At 41.3% G+C, this 24,179-nt stretch overlaps 2 protein-coding genes across 2 annotated transcripts; one reads left to right on the top strand and one right to left on the bottom strand.

The window, feature by feature from the left end:
* The first annotated feature begins 1,863 nt into the window (after positions 1-1,863).
* LOC102720453 (cyclin-D1-2-like) lies at positions 1,864-7,907 on the top strand. The gene is made up of 6 exons (XM_040527004.1): positions 1,864-2,338; positions 2,876-2,962; positions 6,022-6,120; positions 6,413-6,614; positions 7,059-7,192; positions 7,509-7,907. Exons 1-6 carry the CDS (start codon positions 1,991-1,993, stop codon positions 7,710-7,712), a joined length of 1,074 nt encoding a protein of 357 aa, XP_040382938.1. The 5' UTR covers positions 1,864-1,990; the 3' UTR covers positions 7,713-7,907.
* An 11,599-nt stretch (positions 7,908-19,506) lies between these two features.
* Positions 19,507-20,808, bottom strand: LOC102706958. The gene is made up of 3 exons (XM_006659340.3): positions 20,360-20,808; positions 20,088-20,245; positions 19,507-19,997 (listed from the first exon to the last, which is right to left on the bottom strand). Exons 1-3 carry the CDS (start codon positions 20,676-20,678, stop codon positions 19,890-19,892), a joined length of 585 nt encoding a protein of 194 aa, XP_006659403.1. The 5' UTR covers positions 20,679-20,808; the 3' UTR covers positions 19,507-19,889.
* Positions 20,809-24,179: the final 3,371 nt, after the last annotated feature.

Raw genomic sequence — 24,179 nt, 5'->3', positions numbered from 1 at the left:
GGTTCTATTTTTCTATTTGGTTAAGAGAATGAGTTTGATTCTATTTTTTGTTTTGTTGGAGGGATGGTATGAAAAACGTTTATCCGGTCCCCGTTCATCCATCTCGGTGGGTGACAGCTCTGATGCGGGCACAACTCCCTTCACCATCGCCGTCGTTGTCCTCTTCCTCTCCGGGCATGGCGGAGGAGTGAGTGTGGGCGAAGATGCTAGTGCCGGGGAGGAGAGGAGCCGGCGTGGCGGGGGCGCTGGCACCGGGGAGGAGAGGAGTCGGCGTGGTGGATGCCTTGCGCTGTGGAGAAGCCGCTGCGGCCGCGCCGAAGGATGGAGAGGAGACGGCTCCGGAGAAGAGGGAAGCCGGCACGGTGGCGGCACTAGAGGCGGTAGGAGAGGAGCCGGCAGTGAGAAGGAGGGAAGCCGGTGTGGCGGAGACGCTTGCGCTTGGGACAGGTGCCCGCGCAGTGGAGGCATTGGCGGCGGGGAGTGGCATGCGTCACACAGGAACTGACGACACTGGTTTCGTCCTTATGGGTTTATTCGGTCTGGCCGATTTTGGTGGACGAATTGGACTCCAATCTGGGAGGAATATTCTTCTTCTGGGTCCAACACATTTCACTTATCATCAAACCAAACAGGGTTAGAAATAGATCGGCTCCAACCCAACCCAACCCTAGAACGAAACACACCCTTACTATACTAGAAACATTTTTTTTCTTTAAGACAAATATTTACTAGAAATAAAATTTGCTCTTTAGGATAAATATTTTCTTGGTAAATTTAGTTCCGTTGCAAGTTGCAATGCATCGACACGTCACTAATACTAGCAAATTGTCCATGTGTTGCAACAGGATTTTATTTTTAAAAGTATCGTTAATATGTTATTATCAATATAAGCATATTAATCTCACATACACATAAGTTTTTGGTGTATATACCATTCACATCAATTAAAATAGGAGGTTGCAACATGATTTTATATTTTAAAAATATCATAATATAGATTTTAATATTTTCTTCAGTTGAGGTAATTTTATAGTGTATATACCATTCACATCAATTAAAAGAGGAAGTTGCAACAGGATTTTATATTTTAAAAATATCATTAATACAGATTTTATATTTCCTTTGGTCGGGGTCTAATTTAGATTTTTTCTAGTTCAACTTTCGGTTCGGCCTTCTACTCATCACGTGACCACCCTTTCGTACTCAGGACGCAACCTGTGCCTGGGCCGCAAAATCCCCCTCCTCTCGTGCGCCCACATGGGTCGTATTTGGCCCATTTATTCCTGACCGTCCGATCTAGGGTTGGGCGATCAGATGGTCGGCCGGCGAGACAGGGGAACAAACCTCACGATCCAGCGGCCCGTCGCCTGAAACCTTAACCCTAGCCTCTGGCGCTTCCATCTCCCTATCCTCCAGCTATCTTCGCCCGTCGCGGCGGCGCTCGGCTTCTCGCCGGCGCATGTACTCTGACTGGCCCACGCCAGCGCCCCTCTTCCCTTCCTCCTTCCTCTCGCCTCCTCTGCTCGCCGGTGGCACTGTCTTGCGGCACCTCACCATCGAGCGGCCTCACGGCGGCGGCGACCCACGCGGCGGCTGGTGTCCTCGCAGCCTCCCTCTCCAGCGGCAGTCGGTACCCCCCTTCTCTTTGTAGGCTTTTTCGGGTTCACGCGGGGTCCACTCGTCATTGAGTCTAGTGCCACCACCACTCGTCTTTTTAGTATGGTACAGATGATGGAACGGATGGACTCCTACATAACTAAGCCCTTTCTGGACTCGTGCTAGATTGCTAGCTACCACTGCTGCTGCTCTGCACCACCAAACAAGCCCACTACGTACCACTACCCCCGCCGTCTTCTCCACTTCTTCGCCGTACCTAACCTGACATACGAAAACTGACCATCGCCATGGCTTCTCTCACTCCCTGGCTCTTAGACGGCTAGCTAGCCACGTCCAGCTAGCTAGCTGACGGTGGTGGGTCGGCCCGGCGGCCATGGGGGTGCCAGTGGCCATCGATGACGACGACGACGACGTCGCGGCGTACCTCCTCTGCACCGAGGACACCTCCGGGCCGTTGATCCAGTTCCAGGTGCAGGGGACCGTGGCGACGTCGACGATGCCGACGTCGTCGTCGTCGACGGCGCCGCCGGCTGCTGCTGGTAGCTGTGCTGGTGGCGCCTACGGGGTGGCTGGAGAAGAGGAGGAGGAGTCCATGGCCGAGCTCATCGGCGGCGAGGCGGAGCACTCGCACTCGCAGCGGGAGGACTACCCCGGCAGCCTCAAGTCCGGCCTGCCCGTCGACCTCGCCGCCCGCGCCGACTCCGTCGATTGGATACTAAAGGTGGCTTAATGTAATATTAAACTTTGCTAATTAATTATTACTCCCTCCATTTTTTTTACAACCTCACTTAGATTTAGATTCGTATGTACGTTAATGAATCTAGATATATAAATAGTTAAAACTAGAAGGTCTTATAATATAAAACAGAGAATCTCTAATCCCAAATTAAACCTTAATATATAGTTAATGGATAAAAAAGTGCTTGTTCTATCAATTCCAAAATAACATACTACCCCAAATTAATACCATACCACTTTGATACAAAATTCGTTCCAAAAATAAATAATCAATAGAGTACTATTTCTCAAATTAATATAATCTCGTTCCAATTTCTTTCTACCTAATTAGTACCTCACACTCGGTCATTATTGTCTCACTCAACCATCCCTTATTTAATAAAGAATATTTGGATCAATTTAAACTCCAAATTAACTTAGGCTACAAAATGGCAATTAATTTAGTCATTATTTTAGGACAAGGATACGATTAGAACAATGTAACTAATTAGCATATATGCACGTGGTGTTAATTCTGCAGGTGAGAGAGTTGTATGGTTTGCTTCCGGTGACGGCGTACCTCGCCGTCAGCTACATGGACCGCTTCCTCTCCCTCCACCGTCTCCCGGTACGTACGTATATACGTACATTTGTACGTATAGGTTAATCATCCCAACACGCATGCATACGTTCAGTTAGACAGTATATATATCTACTTACACTAGAGCTATCCTATACGATGGGTGTATTTTCTGTCGGTTATACGGTTCACTCATAAAAACAATATTTTTTTTCACGGAGTTACTTAAATCTAAGGAAAAATTGCTTACTTTCGGCCGATTTTGGAGACGACTCACATAAAAATTAATACTTAATATTTTAATATTTTAGTGTCTATACTTGCGTGTTCCTCGTGGTCAATCTCAGATATGTATACTCTGACGGAGTTTATCATATTGTGTATATATAAAGATCATTGGCTTTTATGACCGTTTATTTTATTATAACCCACTTTTTTTGCTTCTGCTTCTGATTAAACCAAAATTGTAATTTTTAAACTTTTAGAGTACATTTTGGTTTTTTATCATATTTATTTATCACCTTTGGCTAGCCAAGATCACTAAGAACAAGCATATAAACGTTTTATACATAAATTATTTTTCATTTGGAAATATGTTGATTGACTTTTTTCATGAACTAGCAGATTGCCCATACGTTGCAACGGGATTTAATTTTAAAAAATATCATAGCATATTATTAACATTATTTTTTTATGTGTCATATTTGAATTGTTACATATATTTGTTATTTGTTATTGATATATGAGTCTATTAATCTCGTGGTTTTTTTCTTCTCTCATAATAAGTAGAGTTAGTGGTAACGGTTAATATATAGAATCCATGATTATTTTTTAAAAATTAATAGTGTATAGATAAAAAAATAAGGTGTTGGCGGTGGTGGCAGAAGAAAAGCCAAATAATCATCTTTAGAATTTTGGTGTAAATATAAAAAATATAAGACATAATTAAAGTTTTTAGTAATAAATCAAATCATAATAAAATAATTAATGATTATATAAAACTTTTGAATAAAAACCAAAAGCCCAACGGCGTTCAATAAAAAACATAAAATAGGACTTAGATCTTGACGAGGGCAACATTCCAATTATTTGATATGGGCATATTATCATCTCACTCCACACGCGCACCACACGTCCACACAGCTCATATTCGATTAATTGGACCACCGTTTTCATACTACTTCTTGATATTTAAACTAAAAAAAGGAGCATATCCGTGCTAAATCTTAATCTCGAACCGAGAGTAGCCATTCGATCTTCATATCAAGAATCCTTGCTAATTTCTAATCAGTTCGTAATAAGGAAGTACTTTCGATCTTTAACATATAACATATATAACATATATAGAACCATAAGGGCATGTTTAAAAGTAGAGCTCGTTGTGAACTCTATCTTAAGTTACTTCATCAAGCAGAGTTTATTTTATAATGATACGTACAAAGGTATAGTCAAATGTGGTTTTTTCATTAATGCAATAAAATAATTTTTTATTAAGCTAGTTTCCTTTTTATACATTCTAATGCAAGAAAGTTTCCTTTAATAAATGCTAAGAGTCGACTCTAAGCTGTTGCCATGCATGGCAACCGCTTTTCTCTCTCCTTCCCTCTCTTTCCTCCACATCACCAAATTTGCTTACGTGGCGATTGAGAGAGTCAGCTAACAGACACCTTTGTACGTGCCCTAAGTCTGGCCAAATATATATATATATATATATATATATATATATATATATATATATATATATATATATATATATATAGTATTGTATTTTACTATATTTATGAGGTTTCATAAATGATATTTTAATACAATTGTCGCTTAAATATTGCACTTCATATAGTATATACTATCAGTGTTGATGTCCAAAATACATGTAGTTTCATGAGTAGAATTTTTTTTTACAATTGAACCATGAGTAGTAATAATAAAACTAACCAATGTCAAATATATATATATATATATATATATATATGATAATTCTTACTACCAGCTGTATTGACTCTCTTCACGTTTAAAGTACAAAAACACCTATCATACATGTTTTTACACTCACACAGCGGAAAGAATTTACACCATTAAATCTCAGATGTACGATACAATCTATGTATTGCTGGGTGAAAGAAAAACACGTATGAAGGTATTTTTTTACATCTTAGACATGAAGGGAAGGGAATAACTACACCTTACACCTAATAGTAGGAGGATATCGTCTCAAAATATTATTATAGAAAATTTTTAGGACGAAGGTAACAATCAAATTACTTTGCAAGCTGTGGTATGTAAAATGCTATTGCGATGCTACATTCTTTCTAATCATCATAAATGACGGTATAATTATACACTACAGAAACCTAATATTAACTGCTGTTGTAGGACAGAACCATGATATTAACTGATCTGCAACAAATTTATGCCGCCCCTCTTAATTTCCTCGGACAGTACCCTCTCAAGCCACATCTCTCCCAAAATTAAACCTATTAACCAAACAAAAAATGCCTTGGGAGGCAATCATGCAATTATATGCTGATGATCATGTGGCAATCAATAAACATGAAATTAAAATCTACATGGTACACTAGTACAAGGTGGTCATCATGGCACATACTTCATTTCAAGATTAAAGGTGCCCACAAGGACCATGCAATGATGCAATTGATGCATGCATCTTGTTCAGTTATGTTATGTGACGTAATCTCTCCGTCCCAAAATAAATCAATTTGTCAGTTTTTCATACTATGTTTGACTCTTCGTCTTATTTAAAAAAGTTTTACAATTAATATTTTTATTTTTATTAGATAATAAAATATGAATAGTACTTTATGCGTGACTAATTTTTTTAATTTTTAATAAAAATTTCAAATAAAACGGATGATCAAACGCTGTGCACGAAAACCAAAGAATTGTTTTTTTAGGACAGAGGGAGTACATAGGGGAGAGTATATACCATGACTCCTCTTGTCAGTGAAGATGGATGGCTGGCTAGCCCTAGCTAGCAGGGTGTTGTCAAGGACTGCAAGAGAACAGTACAAACACCATTCCCTTGATTTCTGGATCCTTGCTCTAGTCTTTAATGTTAGTACTTTGTGTGTTTACCATGTGAACTGCAGGTTAATAATGGATGGGCAATGCAGCTGCTTGCAGTTACCTGCCTCTCCCTGGCTGCCAAGATGGAGGAAACACTAGTGCCATCCATCCTATGTTTACAGGCAATTAAACTAATTGCTCAATCACACTGATGTTTTAATTTCAATGAAGTGCTTTTTATTAAAAAAATTTTCCATTTATGGTCTACTTATATTGGATCTCCATCCGAGGGTGTGCACAGTACTCTACTTTCTTTACAAAAATAATTATTTACAAGAGAAATTATATGGTTTGAGAAAATACCCAGAGGGACCAAGTTTATAGTATAAAATTTCGGTACCAAGTTTTTACTGTATCTGGATACCTTCTTGATGACGGTAAAAAAACTCTATTTACAATGTTGTAAATTGACAGATACAGGGTACAAGATACATATTTGAGCCGAGGACAATTTTTCGGATGGAGCTTCTAGTCCTGGATGCACTAGATTGGAGGCTGAGATCAATAACACCCTTCACTTTCATGTACTTGTTTGCTTACAAGGTCGATTCCACTGGCAAGCACATCAGGGAACTGGTCCGTCAAGCAACTCAAGTGACATTAGCTGCAATGCATGGTATTGCACGTCAAATTTTATATACCAAACAAAGGCTAATTTATAACAGTGATTTTCTTTTTAAAAACTATCCATTACCTTTATATATTTAAATATATGACACAGTTGACTTTATTGTGTCTTTGATGTGCAGATCTGACCATATTTGTTTATTTGAATATCATGGTAATATCTACAAAATTATAACATTGAAAAGTGCTTACAGAGAAAAATCTACTGAATTTTATGTTCTCAATATAAATGTTTAGCGAATTATTAATGATCAAAGTTTTAAAAATTTGTCGGAGTAAAGTTAGCAGTGTTATACATTTAAATGCGGAGGGAGTACTTTACATGACTGGTTCAGAATGAGCTGCGAACATGCGCTAAAAATACTGTCTCGATACAAATTCGACTCCCGCCGGCCCAAAATAAGTTCATATCTAACCAAGCAAAATCCTGCAGATACTGAGTTCTTGGATCACTGCCCATCGTCGATCGCAGCAGCAGCGGTGCTGTGCGCCTCCACTGAGATCATGCAGCTTATCTCCATTGATCATGGAACGGTCGTTAGCTGGCGAATTGTTGGCCTTGATGAGGTACAGTACCTGCTTACCTGCAGAGAGGCGTTAGAGTTTCAAAAAGAGATTTACTTCGATCCAACAAAAAAAATTAACCGATATTTCATGATACTGAATCGTTTTTTTATCATTGGATATAGCTGAGTAGAATACGTATTGTTAGATTCCACGATAAAAACGATTTGGTACCGTGAGGTACCGGCATTTCGAAATACTTTTTGTTCGACTGGAGCAAATCTCTTTCGGTAATCATAGTGAGATTTTGGCGTGGTCATCACTAGCAGGGGGAATAATGTTAGTGCTGTCATAACCTTTGCCTGTCATGTCCGTCTAGGATGCCATCATCAGGTGTTATCAGCAAATGCAGCAATTGATGATGATCGGTAACAATGTTCAGAGAGGATCTGCAGAGACAACAATGGCGGCGACGGCGACGGCGACTGCTGTGAGCTCAGGGGAGGCTGTGTCCTCCACATCCTCCTCTTCTCCGCCATCAAAGAGGAGGAAGATGTCACCAGGCACGCATGGCAGAATTTGAGGCAGCACTGTTAGTTCTCCGGTGGGCATTGCAGATTATTCAGGTTCACAGGGATCCTAGTTCAATTAGCAGAGTTTTGCTTTTGTGATGATGGTCTCTGTTCCTACATGTTCTCAACTTTTTTTACACTGCCTTTTAACTTCTATGCGAGAAAAATTATTATTATGCTATTATCAGAAGTTGGCTTCGACCAAATACTGGCTCTAAAATGAGCATCGCTAAACTGGCATCCTCAAGTGGCGTGTAAACGCTACAATACCGTATGACATATTAAAAAACGGAATTGTCCCTATCTCTATTTTTCTCTCTCTTCCCGTGGCACCGACACGCCTCCTCTAGCCTCAACGCACCAGCCTCCTCCCATGGCGTCGGCCTCCTCAAGCCCAGTTGTGGCAGCCAACCTCATTCCATGGAGACCGGCCTCCTCGAGCCCCAAAGTGCATCGTTGACATCCTCCAACTCCCGAACACGCATGCGAAGATGACACTTGGCACATCCTTTATTGCCATGGGAACCGTGTGGTCAAGGCCTCCATGAATGACGGCAAACTGATGCTTTTGCTTTGGTGGCGACAACTAGGCTGGGAGGGGCAACAGAAGCTGGAGAAGGAGGAACCACGGGCAACCTCATTCAGAATGTTATTCTAGTGTTCGTACACCGCTTAAGAATAACATTTTAGTGAAACTCATTTCATAAACAGGCATTTAAGCGAAGCCTACTTTTGAGGTGGCATAATAGCATTTTTCTCCTTTGCACCGTGGAGAGTTGGAGTTATGGCTAGACGCTGAGCCAACTTGGCTCGTTATAACTCATCAGGTTAGCGAGTTAGCTTGGCTCGGCTCGTTAGCCAGCTCGAGCTAGCCTATTAGGCTCGCGAGTAACCATATTTAGACGGATGCTTCACTGCAAATCTACCATGATTGCAAAAATATAAAAACACAATCTAAATTCAATTGCATGATCAAGATTGCATATATTCTAAGTACCAAAAGTATTAAACAATCTAGAAAATTCCTTTGATGCAGCTTGTAATTGGCTCGTTATCCCAAACAAAAGAGTGGGTTGGCTCATTAAGAAAGTAAAACAAGTTGAGCCAGCACAAGCTGAGCGAGCTAACGAGTTACAAGTCATGTGCTTTTCGTCTCGCCCTAGTTGAGGGTACTTCTTGTAGATAACACTAGTGGTACAGTTGAGCCACCATGCTAGTCGCTGCAAACTCTGCACTGCCAGTCTGTGAAGGAAGCAAATGAGGGAGAGTTGTGTTTGTCCCTGTGGCTTTCTAGGCTGTAGCAATGTGTGGAGCAGTGCTCTGATTCACAGAATTTACATGGAAGTCTGAATAAAAATCAGGCACTCTGGAAAGGACACTGGAGTGAGCTGAGATTGAGGCATAAAGCCAAGTCTTGGTCAGATAAATTGTTGGCCTACTCCCTGCCAAGATCTGGTCATGTTCATCAAAGAAAGTTTGTCTACTCCTGATGAGTGACCTGTGTGAATTTTTTTTCTCTGCTGTGTGTTATCAAGTGAGTCCAACCTCCAAAGGGGGGCATGATGCTAGTACTGGGAGAGGCACATGCAACCAGAAGTTTTTGTCCATCTCCTGCTGGATCCTTGTGTATTTTGTGTGCAAACAAGGAGATCATCAGGGCCTTTGGAGGCATTGCCATAGTTTATGATCATTAGTTGATAAATTTCATCAATATGAATATTACTTGTCAACTAATCTGTTTAAAAAAGATGTTCACTGGGATTAGGGGCCTCATTTTTTTTTCAAAGAAGTCTAGGAACATGCAAATCTTTTGAAATGAACACTATACCACCGTTCATTCCAAAGGAAACTACGGTAAAATTTCCTATTTCTTCATTTTTTGGAGGGCAGGACACAGGAAAAAAGAATCCTCTCCCACCACATTTTTTCAATCCTTTGTCTGGCTTGCATAGCAACTCCATGAAAATTTTCATGTTTTTCAATCTTACGGTTTGCACATGCATTCCTATCATATACCGACACTTTTCATATTCCTAAGTTTTGAAAATCTTATGAACCGATTACACCAAATAATTTGATATGTTGAGTTGAGTATCGAGTGTAAGTATGCCACTCAACAAGTCCCTAAATTGTGCATGTATAGTCAAAATAGGAGAGAGGTTGTGACTGGGTGAAAAACCAAGTGTCAAAATTTTTGACAAAATTAAAATTTTAGAGAACGTAATGGAGAAATGTGACAACAGCAGGTTTCATCCATATTTTGTTAAAAGATCAAACCCAATCATATTTTCTAGACAACAAATTAAAAATGCATGGAACTGTGGAGAATACTATTCATGAAGTATCTTTTTGTCTCGTGTCTGTAAAAGAGATCAATATTCTACTTAAAATTATATATAGGAAAAATAGGTTCCATTGGTAAACTCTATAAATAAACGAAATGTTTTTATTCATAAACATTATATATAAATAAAATATTTCTATTCACAAAGTTTAAACACATAAAATATTTCCGTCCATAAACTGTATACATAAATAAAATATTTATATGTAGAAATTTTTTTGCTTGTCAACTTTGTACAATAATAAAAAGGTTAAATTTTTAATGATGCTTCATGGGAGAATTGATCCCAGAACCCCTTTAAAGAGAAGAGGACCTTACCACTGAGCGACGAAGCTAATTGATTGTATAGTTGAACTTTAATTTAATTATCCGCTAGTGCAAAGATCGCACATGCGAAGGGGAGGGGTGACGTGCGACGTGGGGTGGGGAGGGGAGGGGTGAACGGACGGATGACGGAGGAAATCGTGCTTTTAAAGTAGTAAAGGTACTTATGTTCCATATTAAGTATATTAAGTACAGTTCTAATAACAAATGGATAAAATCGAATGGGTTAACAATGATTTAGATGTCCCTATCGAGTAATAGTTAGAGGTGGGACCATGGTTGAGGGTAAGATGATGAGAAATTTAAATAAAAGGTGATTGGAGGAAAGAGTAGTAAGTAGGAATGTACTTATTTAGGAACAAAGTGTGATAGCGTTAGTAATATACTTGGAGCATGGGAAAAGGGGACGTGTGTTTTCTAAGTGGTAGAGATAAATATATTTATACAATATCAAAATATATTTATATAAAAGTATTTCAAAATAAGTTTACTACTTCCTCCTCCGTTTTACAATATAGGTCTTCCATTATGAAACATGGAGGGAGTAAATATTATCCGCACATATTAAATCCTAACCTTTTTTTTTGCCTATGTTAATGATTTAAAATTTTCATCATCAATCATCTTTTCGAGGAAGTACTTATCAATTGCTGCCCTGATCTTTTATTATTATTGGTACGGGTTATTAAATTTGCGAATTATTTATACCAAACTTCTAAAGGTGTGATTTATTTTCAAAAAAAATTACATCCCAATTGTGTAGACTACTTGTTTTATTGTTTATTAGGATTATAATATAAGATTTAATTTATCCCTATAAACAAATTCATCAGCATTCTTTCACATTTTGTCCAATTTAATGTTACATTTTTTCGCATTCTCTGAAATTGTACCAAGTGGTACCTATTAATGATATAGATATATACAATTACAGATAACATGGTCCAATAGAAACTTTAGAGATAAAGGTAAAATTCTAGAAAGATATGATAGAATATTTGATTACGATATATACATTCGTAAAAGAGTCAGCGCGATATAAAGTAGATTATACTATTGCTCTCTATTCAGTATTTTCCACGGTACCAAGCAAATAACCACGTACATAACTGAAAGTTACACGATACAAAACTGGAGCTACAGGCTTTTGATTTGCATAATTAGCTCCTGATCACACTGGGGCACCGGCGCTCCCCACGGGCGCAAAAGAGAGAGAACAACGCAGATCCAAACATACTCCTCCATCATCTCCGCTTTTGACCCGTCGCCGGCCGGGGTCCCTGCGACGATCGAGAGGCCACCACCGGCAACGCTGCCACCTCGCCATGACAGCCTGAACTTGTTCAAGCTCCAAAGCATCATGGTTTTTCAGGACCAAGCAAAAGGTGAGGCTGGGCTGAGCTGCCTTTGATCTTCTTGCTGCTCTGCTGTGCTGTGCTGTGCATGGATGACCACATCTCTTCTTTAATTTGCACGTCTGAATCTGAAACGCAATGCCTCTGACTGTGGTTATATATATATATATATATATATATATATTTTCTCTTTGGCCTCTGGCCGGCTCTTTCAGGATTCCAAAGGTGCAAGGTTCTTGAGAGGGCAAAGTGGAATGCTACATCATTGGAGTTTATTAGCGTCGCTCAGTTGGATCACAGGATTAGTTTCCATCTATATCTCTAGAATAGGATTGTTATATACCGGCCCATGAAGCTCGATACAATCATGGACATTACATCTCTTTCGTTCATGCTTTCTATATGGAAGAGTTAAAAAAAATTTCTTCAGGAAAGACCTACCTAGCCAGCCTCCAATGCTCCATGGCTGTGGTGCTTTGTGGCCTTGTGGGGGCAAAGAAAAATTGAAAAGAAAAAAGAGCAAGGCCTTACTCTGAAAACGCAGGGTGTTGATTGGGACTTGCACTATCTCTACACATGTTTTGCAGAAATAACCAGATATTCAGAGTGAATGAGTGAGCAAACCATGATGTGATCTACGGTCTTGGTTCGTCTACCGATCCATGAGAAGAGATTCCACCGGCCGGTGTACTCTGTCCCTTGGTCGGCTGTCGGCAAGATCAACATGTCTCAGTGAAATGGCCGGACAGCTACAGCCTGAATCCCAATCAGAGACATATGTTCAGTTTCAGTAGGGTCTGTATGTGCCTCTGAATCTCTGATGGGAAATTGCAGTGGGCAGACATTCCAATTTGGATGGCATCATTTAGTTATCAAGGCCTCTCCTGTACTGATATTGCAGTAGTTCTGGCCCTGATTAGCTGAAACCAGGGGCGGACGCACGTTGCGCTGAGTAGGGCCATAGGACCCCACTCAAAATTAATAATTAATATATCACTGAGGTATAGTTAAGTAAATTTTTTTTATATATCACTAATCATCTTAATAAGGTGTCCCCACTTGATTTTTGGCCTAGTTCCGCCTCTGTCTGAAACAGCAGTGTTTGGCTGTCATGCAGTAAGAGCCACTTGCTATTTTTTCTGGATCTGTATATCATTCAGAGGCTATGCTAATTGATAGGCGTATTGTGCTTCTGTTCCCTTCAAAAAAAAATTCAGGGAATCCATGAGAAATTACACCATTCTTGCATGCTTGTCTGAATCAGCTTGCTGCGTTATTTTTAGATTATAGTGCAGATTATGTATAGATTTTGTTTTGTGTGCAAGCAAACTTATGCCGCAATTCCAAATACACGATTACTCCGAAAACCTTATATATCAGCATATTATGAGCTAATATATGTTACTGTAGCTTTAAAATATGAAATACGGAGATTGCTAGGTTTCATTTGAATTTCAGTCACCTTCAACTTCTAGATCAGGGATGGCAAGAAGAAAGGAGAAGGAACTGGCATCCAAACTTTCGCAGACTTCGTTCAGACTTCGAGATGCAGTTGATGAATGGGTACCATTAGGCGGCAACACCGTTGCCACAGCCATGGAGTTGCAGGACAGTGACCACCACAGTAAAAAAACCGGATTAGACCAGCGGTTGAACCGGAAAAAAGAGAACCGGTGACATTAGAAGCTTGGTTCTACTCAAAGGCCGTTCTTACCATCGAACCGGTAAAAACCGTGATCAAGGCAGTTTATTTGGTGAACTGGTGAGCCACTGTCAGTTTTTTTAAATCAAACCGTTTTTAATTTGTTCAATGGCAGTATGATATTGTGACTTTATTATGTTACCACACACTATATTTATTTTTTTAATATCGTGGCAATGTGTTAACGATAGAATTTAATAGTCGTTAGTGTTCCGACAGTTATAGAAATAGGTAAAAAAAGGGAAGTTGATGGGTTTACGATGAAGATTCTATTGCAAGATAGAGAGTTTCCAAGCATGTTTTGCAAGGATTTGAAAAGTCGATTCATGTATGGGAGGGGGACTACAGGGAACATCGATGGTTTTCAAATTACATACAGATTGAGTTTCATAATAGTGCCAGTTTTCTTTTCTTTATTGATAGGATTCTGATCAGCTGTCTGTAGCCGAGCCAGGCTTCTAGATCAAATCAACTGATCATCATATTAACCATTGGTCTACAAAGCCGATTGGTTGGTTGAACTTAACTTCATTTACTCTTCATTTACTCCTTGTCAATTCCAGGGTTAAATTGACTTGCAGGCATTGAACAGGAGATTTTAGAACCCGCAATGGAGTTAAGCAGATATTCTAGAGCTTCGTGTGTGCTCAATGCACAATTTTCCCATCACATTGGTGTGAATTTTACGTCAGCACAATGTAATAACAGATATACTTGTTTATTCATGGATATTTTCACCTATTGTGATGGTTCTGTTTTAAAATAATACAAATTAAACATAATACTAATAAAAAACGTATGTTCAACCAGTTAATCGATAACCAGAGCGGGTTGACACTCGGCTTTTTTTTTTATTACGGTGAGTTCTGGCACAGCAGCGACAGTAGCTCAATCCGTATTAAGCATCGGCCCATCTTTTGACTTAAACTTATGATTATAAGCTAAAGTTTGAATTTTCAATTTAAATATGGAATTGATTTTGGGAAATTACAGCCTTTACTTTTAGATCTCTAACAACAAACATATCAAAATTTTATTCGTAAATTATTTTTCGTTTGTAAATATGCCGTTTGCAGGCACCCCTACAAATGTCTGGTTACCATTGCAGCATGAATTTCACCTCGGTCTAGATCATCTAAAAGTTACTACTACTCCTGCGAAGTAATTTTAAGCGACTAAAAGCAACACCCCATATAATATTTAATTTATTTCTTTAAACAATTATCTATATATGATCCACCATTCCAAACAAATTCCTGCAACAGGTATGGGTTGGTATGGGCCAGCCCAGACCAAAATGCATAGTCCTGACAAGTTTGTGCCGCTATCGTTTTGGGCCAGATTCAGGCGGTCAGGCCTGCATTTTTTCTGCTGAAACGTTAAAATTTACACTGAAAAGAAGAGGAAAAACTGCACAAATAGATCCACAAAGTGCTGATTTAATGGCTTCATTTACACATATCATTTTTTTCTGAAAACTCTCACTCTGCTTTGCTAAGCTATTATCGTTATTAATCCGTTATCTATTTTCGATGGCAATTTCATCCCATCATCGTCAGCCTCAAGGATGGCAGGTAATTGAGTAAGAATGCATGACAACAAGAGCTCTCATGACACACAAGATACCTACCTGCCCATGAGTTCAAGTCAACCACACAATGTTGCAATTTGTCAAGTTATTAAAAATTTCTGTTCTTCTTGAAGCTCCAAGTGATCAAAAAAATTTTAATTATGCGAACTATCACTGTTATCATTATTATTTTTTTGTTTACTTTGTACACCCAAGAGGAAGCAGGTGAGGGTTTACTTTTTGCAAGTCTACGTCCCTAACTACAACCTGACAGTGATGATCGAACTTTCAGAGACATAGGTATCCGATTCATCTCACCTTTCTCATGTATATACTAGTACATGTTACGATAGTTACTGTTTTTTATACCTTTGTTTGAATAATTTGTACTCAAATGACTACCATCCACAAAAATCTAGTACAAATTAAGCGTGTACCTCCATTTTGGTGCTTAGTAGGCTTCACTGGGAATTGATAAATATTGCTGCAATTTTTCGGGTCTCTTTGAAACCCTCGAATTTTATAGATATTTCATATGAAATAATTTAATCAGTGTGTTTCTTATGAAATAATCCAAACTGAGGAGGCCTTTATGCGAATTAAAAATGTTTTTATGGTTTTTTCAGAAAAAAATGATTGCATTCCAATGGTGGACCCCTAAGTTTGGTCCTCTATTCTCTGCCTCTCAAGGGAACAATTGCAATATTTTTGGTTTTTTTAAACATAAGTGCAGTGTTAAAAAATGAGGCCAAATGGTCTTCAGACAATTGCATTAAATAATAACCAGGATACATGTATGTCATCTGCCGCCCAAGTGAAGTATTTAAATATTGCCCATTTTCATCATGATCTTGAAACGTGCCGGCCAAATCAATTGTTGTCTTGAGCTGTTGGGAGCATGTAATGCTACATGCAATGTATTATCATAGCAAGATGCCATTTTATAATTATATTTTTTCATGGCTTATTTTATATTATAATTTTTCAAAGTGCCGTCATATCTGCTACTTAAAAGCGGAGTCGTCCATCCTTTTCTGTCTTTAAAAAACCAGAAAAAATCAAGTGGTTTTTTTATAAAAAATGTTTTTTTCTATATAGGTGTGTGCAGTATATTATCAATTATATAATTCTGTCGTAATAAGGGGTGTGTTACAATTTTCTGAAGTGCCGTCATTGCTTAAACATACATGTATGCCTAGTCAAAGTACTGTTGGGAGCTGCACCCATCATTTGAACATTGATTGGGTGCTTCACGCTACATTCAGCATGTGGCAACCGACCAGTCACTTGTACTATGAAATCCATTATTCCGCAAGAAGGAAAAAAGAAGAAGCAAACAAAATTTGTTGGCTTCACTTCTGCATCAATGAATAGGGCATTCAAACATCTGTTTGTCAATGGTGAAAATGGATCTTGTTTGCAGCAAAAGAGTGACAAGCAAACCTATTTTCCAAAAAGAAAATAAAGGAATGTAATTGGAACTTATTAAGATGAACTGTGCTCACTTCTTCAGTATTTCCCCTTCCCTAATTCCTGTAATATATATAGATTTTGCTGTTCAGAAAAGTCCAGCCTTAATCAGTTCCATTATTCCGCAAGAAGAAGAAAACAAAAAAAAATGCTGGTTTCACTTGCACATCAATGAATAAGGCTTTTTAACACCTGTTTGTTAACAGTGAAAAACTGAACCTATTTTCCATGAAAAAAATTAAAGAGTGAAAATGGAACCTAGTTTCCAAACATCTGTTTGTCAATAGTGAAATATGGTGCCTATTTCCCAAAAAGGTGAAAAATTGTATTCCTCTGTTCTAAAAATGTAATGATTTGAATCTGATCTCATAAAGTATCTCTAACATAAAATAGTAATACTAGTCAAATCAGTTGCTTCCTAATCAAAATTATTCCTATTTTATCCCCACTTGGCATTACACTCCCATCTATTCCTCATTTCTTATTTATTAATATACATCATAGTCTTTTCTTTTTAATATTAATCCATACTAAATAACCTAAAAAATTTATATTTTACCATGGAGAGAGTACTTTCTTATCCAAATAAACATAGAGAAAGCTGGAAGTGGAGATGAACTATGCTCACTTGTTCAGTCTTTTCCCCTTTCCCTAATTCCTGCATTACGATGATCGGTCAGAAAAGTTCAGTCTTTCCTCAACCATGATGCATTGCTAGCTCTGCCTTCTCTTTCATGTAAAAAAAAAACACTAGCTATAAAAGTGTGCTTTTGGGCTTTTGCCACCCCCATCATTGCGTAGCCGTAGCATGCATATATGGGCAATTAACCGAAGAACCAAAGCTATCAAACGCCCAAGCCATGCGCATCAGCAGTAATTACTAGCTACAGCCTGCATACTTCCGACTTCTTCCCTTTCAAAATAAAACTATTTCTACCGTCCATGCTTTATCTTAAAATAAAACTATTCCTTCACCAAGTTCATCACTTCAATCAATCGTAATTATTTGCTATTTAATTTTCTCATTTATATTTTCTTCTTAAACAATCGTAGCATTCCTTTAATCATTCTGATATATTTTCTCAAATCTAATATCTACATGTAGTAGCTATATTTGGAGCAGAATAATCTCTCGCCGAAGAAGTTCAGAAGAAAAAAGGTCTTGTTTAGAGGCATTTGAAATGGCAAATGGCAAAAGTTTTGGTGGTAAAAGTTTTGGTATTGTATTTTTGTAAGTTGGTGTTTAGAGGCATGTAAAAGTTACCATTTTTTGGCAAAAGTGAGAGGTGGTCCGCATCCCTATGTACTTTTTGATAAAATTTGCTACTCTAGACTACCAAATGCCAAATGTAAACTTGTCAATTTTTTTACCCTAGTGTTTAGATCCATTTTGCCAAAAAGTATTTCAAAATAACAATACTTTTGTCATTTTGAAGGATCTAAGGGCCTGTTTAGATCCATTTGAAATACCAAATGGCAAATGACAAAAGTTTTGGTGATAAAAATTTTGGCATTGCATTTTTGCAACATGGTGTTTAGAGGCATGCAAAAGTTGCCATTTTTTGGTAAATGTGAGAGATGGTCCGCATTCCTATGCGCTTTTTAACGAAATTTGCTACTCCAGACTACCAAATGTCAAATGCAAAGTTGCTATTTTCTTACCCTAGTGTTTAGATTCATTTTGCCAAAAAGTGCTTTAAAATAGCAAATTTGTTATTTTGAAGGATCTAAACAGGGCCTAAACAAGACCAAAAAAAAAAAGAAAACGATTGGTGTGCAGAATTGTTTAAGGTGTGCTACTCTGCCCCATGCAGAGCAGCAGGAGCAGGTCACAGTTGACAGACACTACATGAGGGCATACACAGTCCAAGGATCCCCGTGGAGTGGTTCTAACATAAAAAAAGAAGATACCACGTAGGATGAGACCCCACCCTCCACAGTGGCCTCAGGTGGGTCCCACAGGAAAAAAACACCTTTTCTTTTTCAGCCACTCAACCGTCTCTCCCATCTATCTCCGAGCTCTCTCCTCTCTCTCCCTCTCACGGATTTGAGCCTCCTCCGGCGGCGGCGGCCCACAGCGGCGGAGCTGGGCATGGCGTCGACGGCGACGGAGCTCGGCGACACTAGGGGTGGTCACGGATCTCAGCGGCAGGCCGGCGAGCTCGGCGACGCGGGCGAGCGGATCCAGCCGGATCTAGTCCGAGCCGGCAACCTCTGTGGCATAAGTGAGCAGAACCACTCCGGGCGGCGAGTTCTCCTCTCCCGTTGTCCCGGCGGCGCGTCGGAGGGCGCCCGCGTCCCGGCAACGGCGCGTCGTGTTCCGGCCGCGTCCCGGCAGCGGTGCCCGTGTCCAGGCGGTGGTGGCCGCGTTCCGGCGGCAGCGCGTCGAAGGCCGGCTGTGTCCCGTCGACGGCGGAGGAGCACGTCCTGGCGACGGCGGACGAGCTCGGTGGCTAGACTCTCTCCCTCACCTCGTCACGCCCATCTCGGAGGAGCTCACGGCAAGGCGGACGGACGGCTTCTCTGACAACTTTTCCAAAAAGCTGACGAGGAACGCGTGCCTCGCAGAAGGCGCGAGAAGCTTGGTTGGGGACGCATTCGGTCGAGCTGGCGAGGAATCTTGGATGGGGAGGTGTGAAGCTAGATGCCATGTCACTGCACTGTGCATGGCCTGATAAAATCGCCTGCTGCTGTGACCTCTGCTGATCCGGATCTCTCCCGTTTCTTTTCACTAGCGGGTGGCTGTCTGTACTGAGAATGCATCACCATTTTAGCTCATCTTTCATCGGCTGGTTGAGCATATGCAGGAGGTGATCTATCTAGCATGGCAATGGCAATGTTCACCAATTGAAATGAAAATATTACAGCATTTCTTTGCCCACGAGGAATTAACCGAAAGCGTTTTAATTCATGTGTTCAAACCAAAAAAATAAAAAAATAAAAAACTCGACGGCATAATCAATTTATTAATTATATAAGAGTACTAATTTAATGCTACGTTTTCCGTGCTAACTAATAAATCAATTGCCGAACGTAAAACTATGGCTAAAGGGATGCATGGCCCTGTAGCATCTTGAAATTCTATTTCAGCTGTGAGGCAGATACAATTACATCGACCTGTTTTTTCTTCTTTTTTCTGTTCCAAGAGACCAAGCGGATCGAACAACAAAGAGATCACGCCATGGAATTTTCTGTAGTTCATGTCTGAATCAGCAGGAAGCAGAGCTCATGCTGATGAACTGATTTGATGATCGATCCTAGCAGTAGCAGCAAACTACTCTGAAGCTGGGGAGTTCTTTCACTGGCCTACCAAGAAGAAACTCTCCTCCAACTAATGTACATTTCTACCAAATTAAACCAAACCCCACTCTGTACTAATTGCAGTATGATCGAGCCGTGTGTCATGATCCGGCCCTGCACGTGTCAGCTCGCCGACTCGGAGATGCTCTGCAGCGACGGCCGCCAGTTCCGCCCTCTGCCGGCGGCGGCGGCGTTGCTCCGGTGCCGGTCTTTCTCCGCCGGCGTTCGGTCCTGCGTTACCAAGAAGAGGAGTTCAGGTAACTACCGAAATTCGTCTGGGTAAGAAGAGATGGCGCGAGAAATGGAGCGCGGGCAATTCACCTCGTGGTCGGAGGGTCTCCTCTGTTCTTCGCTGGCGGCGGCGGCGGCGGCGGTGGCAGAGTCGCCGGTCTGCGGTTGCCGGTGGGGGTGGGGGTCGGTCACCTCTTTGCACCGGCGCATCTTCTCCTGTCGCCTTGCCTGCAGCGCCTTGGTCACCTCTGCGCGCAAGAAGGGGAGGGGCAGGCAGCCATGGATTAGCCATGGATATGAAGCGGGAGGAAGCCGAGCAAGAACCAAGAAACGGAGCAATCCAAGAACCATGCGCGTGATACCTTGGGAGGTGACGAGTCGGTAGACCTGGCCGAGGAGCAGCGTCTCCTTGGGCTTGAGCAGCTTGATCCTGGTGATCTTGGCCGCCCCTCCGGATTCGTCCACGACGGCGGCGGCGGAGTGTTCGACCTTGCCGCCGCCGCCGCCGGAGGAGGAGGAGGAGGAGGAAGACGAGACGCGGAGCAACACGAGGGCGACGTAGTGCCCGGGGTTGCTGCGCATGACGTCCGCCGCGGTGGCCGGCCAGTAGAGCCGCTCCACCTTGCCGCCCGGATGCTGGATCACCACCGCCGCCACCTCCGCCGCCTGGCAGTTCCCCATCGCCGCCCTCCTCTACTACCACCCAGCCAGCACGCACCTCGTCTTCGGCAGCGCCACCGATGGCCCGCGCGGCTCGCTCGCTTCGACGGAGCTGAAGAGGACGGCGTCGTGGCCGGAGCTGCAGCTCAGCTTTGTGGTTGCGCCGCTCGGGGAGGGAGGGGGTGGTGGCTTATATCGGGTCGAGAGGTGGGGGAGCAAGAGAGAGCGCGAGAGTGATTAGGGAAGTAATTAAGCTTAATTAAATCATTAACAGGCTTATTAATCCTAATGGCTGGCTGTTAGCGAGGTGATTAAACGAAGGGGTCAACGTGTTAATTAGAGCACAGGTTCAGGCGTCTGAATGAACAGGGAAAGAATAACGAAAATAAATAAAATTATCTGCCCGGCCGGATTAATGTTTTTGTCTCTGCATCAGGGCATGTTTCGATCGTGCCATTTGTGTGTCTCCAAACCAGGGTAGAAAAATACATGTAAAACTCTCATTATCCGAAGGAACAACATCCGTATAAGTGGGGAAATTTAGTTTTTTTTTTTTTGCCTCTGTTAAGTAGTCGTGGCAACAGATTTGCTACTCTTCCCTCGTAAGACTTGTAAGAAGGATTAAACTGAGCATGTAAATAGTGGCAAAAAGTTAAAAGTCCGGTATAATTGTCATTGTTCGAAGGGAAAATGGTTTGTTGGTGTAGTGTCTATGATTTTCTCACGGTACAAGTGATTTGACGATAATCCTGATTTTGTAAGTAGAAAGTTCCCTTGCTGTGATATTTAACGGCTGGTTTGTACGTTAAACAATTATTATCAGAAATCATTTGACTATAATATTTACTTAATTCATTTATACTCTCAAAAGTTATAATAAGTCATTTAAATATCCAACTATTATTCATTTCTTTAGTAGTTCAGACTTCAGAACTACGGGACCTAAAATATACTCTAATTAGTTGAGATAGAAAAGCATTGTTTTGTTTCATAGAGCCATTTCATCTTAACCTCCTATCCTCTTTATTTATGATTCTGCTTATAAATCAAAATTTATTTTTAGAAAAAGTTATAAATTTAAAATTAATTATTTTTCACTTATAAATATGTCATTTAACGATCACCCTTGGTTATTCGAGGCCTAAAGCATTCTCAATAGTAGTAACAGTAACAATTCACGTTTTGTGCATTGGGTTTTGGATGTTAAGATCACATTTCCATGTACCTTCCTCAGCTGGATTCCTGTGCCTATTGTTCTCCTAAACTTCCAATCTAAAGTGCAACATCCATAACCTCATTATTCCATCCTCTATATTTTTACCCAAAAGGCAGACCTTAGAGAATCCAACAGCTCATCTAAATTTGGTCATCCATATCTTTATTTGGATGATCATCTAAACTAGTTTCATCATTTATATCTCTATACTCCACTAGGTCATCTATATATAACATTCTCTATATCTCTTTCAAGGATGGAGAGAAATCATCCAAATATGAAGGTTCTCTCCTAATATGGATGACATCTAAAAATAGATGATAGGATAGCTGATCTGTTGGAGCTCAATTTGTAGCTTTTATCCTTTATTTTCAGGATAGAGGATGAGATAGATAAGCTGTTGGGATGCTCTTAATTCCAAATAGCATCCTCCCCTCCAATCCTGTACACGTGTCACGACCACATTGGACAGAACCATAGCCACCAACCGATCAACGGAGTAGGAGCGCGACATGCTGACGTGGCGCAGGCTCACGCAACGGTGGGCCCCGCAGGCAAGGGCTCGGCTGCTTACGTAGCCTGTGCGCACATACGTGTCGACACCTACGGCGTGGACGTACGGCTTCCATGCTGCTAGCACTAGCAGCTTTGCAAAAAAAGTGTACCAGGACACAACGCTGTACTGTGCAGATCAGCGTGTCAGTGATGGAACCTCGTAGACGTACGCACTCGTATTACTTTTCTGTATTTTGTACTGTGGTAAAAACAATTCTTTACTTATACTTTGTTTAAGTGATTAACAATGAAACATTATCTAAACTTTTCGAGATATAAACAAAAAATTTAAATACCATAATGTTAAAATAATGAACTTCTCTATAAACTTTTCTCGGAGCATACGCAGTTTAGATGAATAATCGGGGAAGGTATCCTTGTTACTAGAAGCTTCTTACTGTACAGAAGGCACTACAGCCGTCAGATCAGAATCGGACGGATCCGATCAACGTGCCGCGGTTGGAAAAGTCAACACTGCATGAGTGGATGTGACTAGAGATTGATCTGAGCCGTCCAATCCATCAAGGATGTCCATGATGTCACTCGGCTGCACGCATGCGTAGGGACTGGGGAACAATGGTACCATGAATAAAAAGGGCCAAATATAATTATGAATAAAAATGGCCCAAATATAATCATGTCAGGGATGTTTTTTCTAAAAATAATTATGTTGGTTTGACTAAATGATGCTAATATGCAAATAATGACCAATCATTTACTAGTTTCCAGAAAAACAATGATGCACTAATGCCACTTCTAGTGCTAATCTTGCTTGACCACTATTATAAGCTAGCACAATAGCATATCATCCCTTGGTCTAAAGGCATTCAACTGTACAAGTTTTTTTTGTTTAAGTATTCCAAGTTTGGGTGGTCAACAAAATGTAGTTTAGGTCGTCCATCTGCAGCGTTCTCAATGCATAGCCATGAAAAGCGCTTATTTATCACCATGTACTTAGGAGATGTTTACATGAGGCTAAAACATTTTAGTCCACGTCACATTAGATGTTTGAGCACTTATTATAAATATTAGGAAAAAGTACGGATTACTCCTGTTAACCATCACGGTCGGCCGAATTACCCCCTAAACCCAAAACCAGACATCCTTAATCCTGAACTTTCAATATTGGGCAAATTACACCCCTCGACCCAATCCAAAGCGGTTTTGTCCTACATGGCAGCACCGTTAGCATTTTCTTTTTTAAGGTGGGGCCCACATGTCATAACCCTCTCTTTCAAGCGAGCAGGGCGAGGGCAGCGGGCGCTCGGCGTTGCACGGGGACGGCCGGACGGCGGGCGGGCGGACGGTAGCACCACAACGACGAGGTGGAGCAGCAGGACGGCGGCGAAGCGAGGGAAGGTAGGCGAGCGGCAGGCGGACGGGCGTCGGGTTGATGAGCTCGGTCGGCTCCGGTGTCAGCGGTGCCGCCGTCCGTCGTCCTCTCTCCCGTGCGTCGCCGTCCGCCGTCCTCGCCCTCGCCCTCGTCCCTGCACGCCGAGATCGATAGTGCCGCCCGCCGCTGCCGTCCTCCGCTTCGCCGCCGCCGCCGGCGAGTCCTCCGCTTCGTCACCGCCATCATCCTTCGCCCGTCGTCCACACGCTCGCGCCCGTCCGCCGTCCGGCCGTCCCCGCCTGTCGTGACCACCTTCCAGCTTCGCCGCCGCCGCCATCCTGCCGCTCGTCGCGAGCGCAGGCGTTCGCCCGTCGTCCTGCCGTCCCCACACGGCACGGGCATCTGCACGTCGTCCGGC

This window comes from Oryza brachyantha, chromosome 8 (genome assembly GCF_000231095.2).
Source record: "Oryza brachyantha chromosome 8, ObraRS2, whole genome shotgun sequence".
In the NCBI taxonomy this organism is placed as follows: Eukaryota; Viridiplantae; Streptophyta; class Magnoliopsida; order Poales; family Poaceae; genus Oryza; species Oryza brachyantha.
This window is presented reverse-complemented; position numbering and strand designations above follow the sequence as displayed.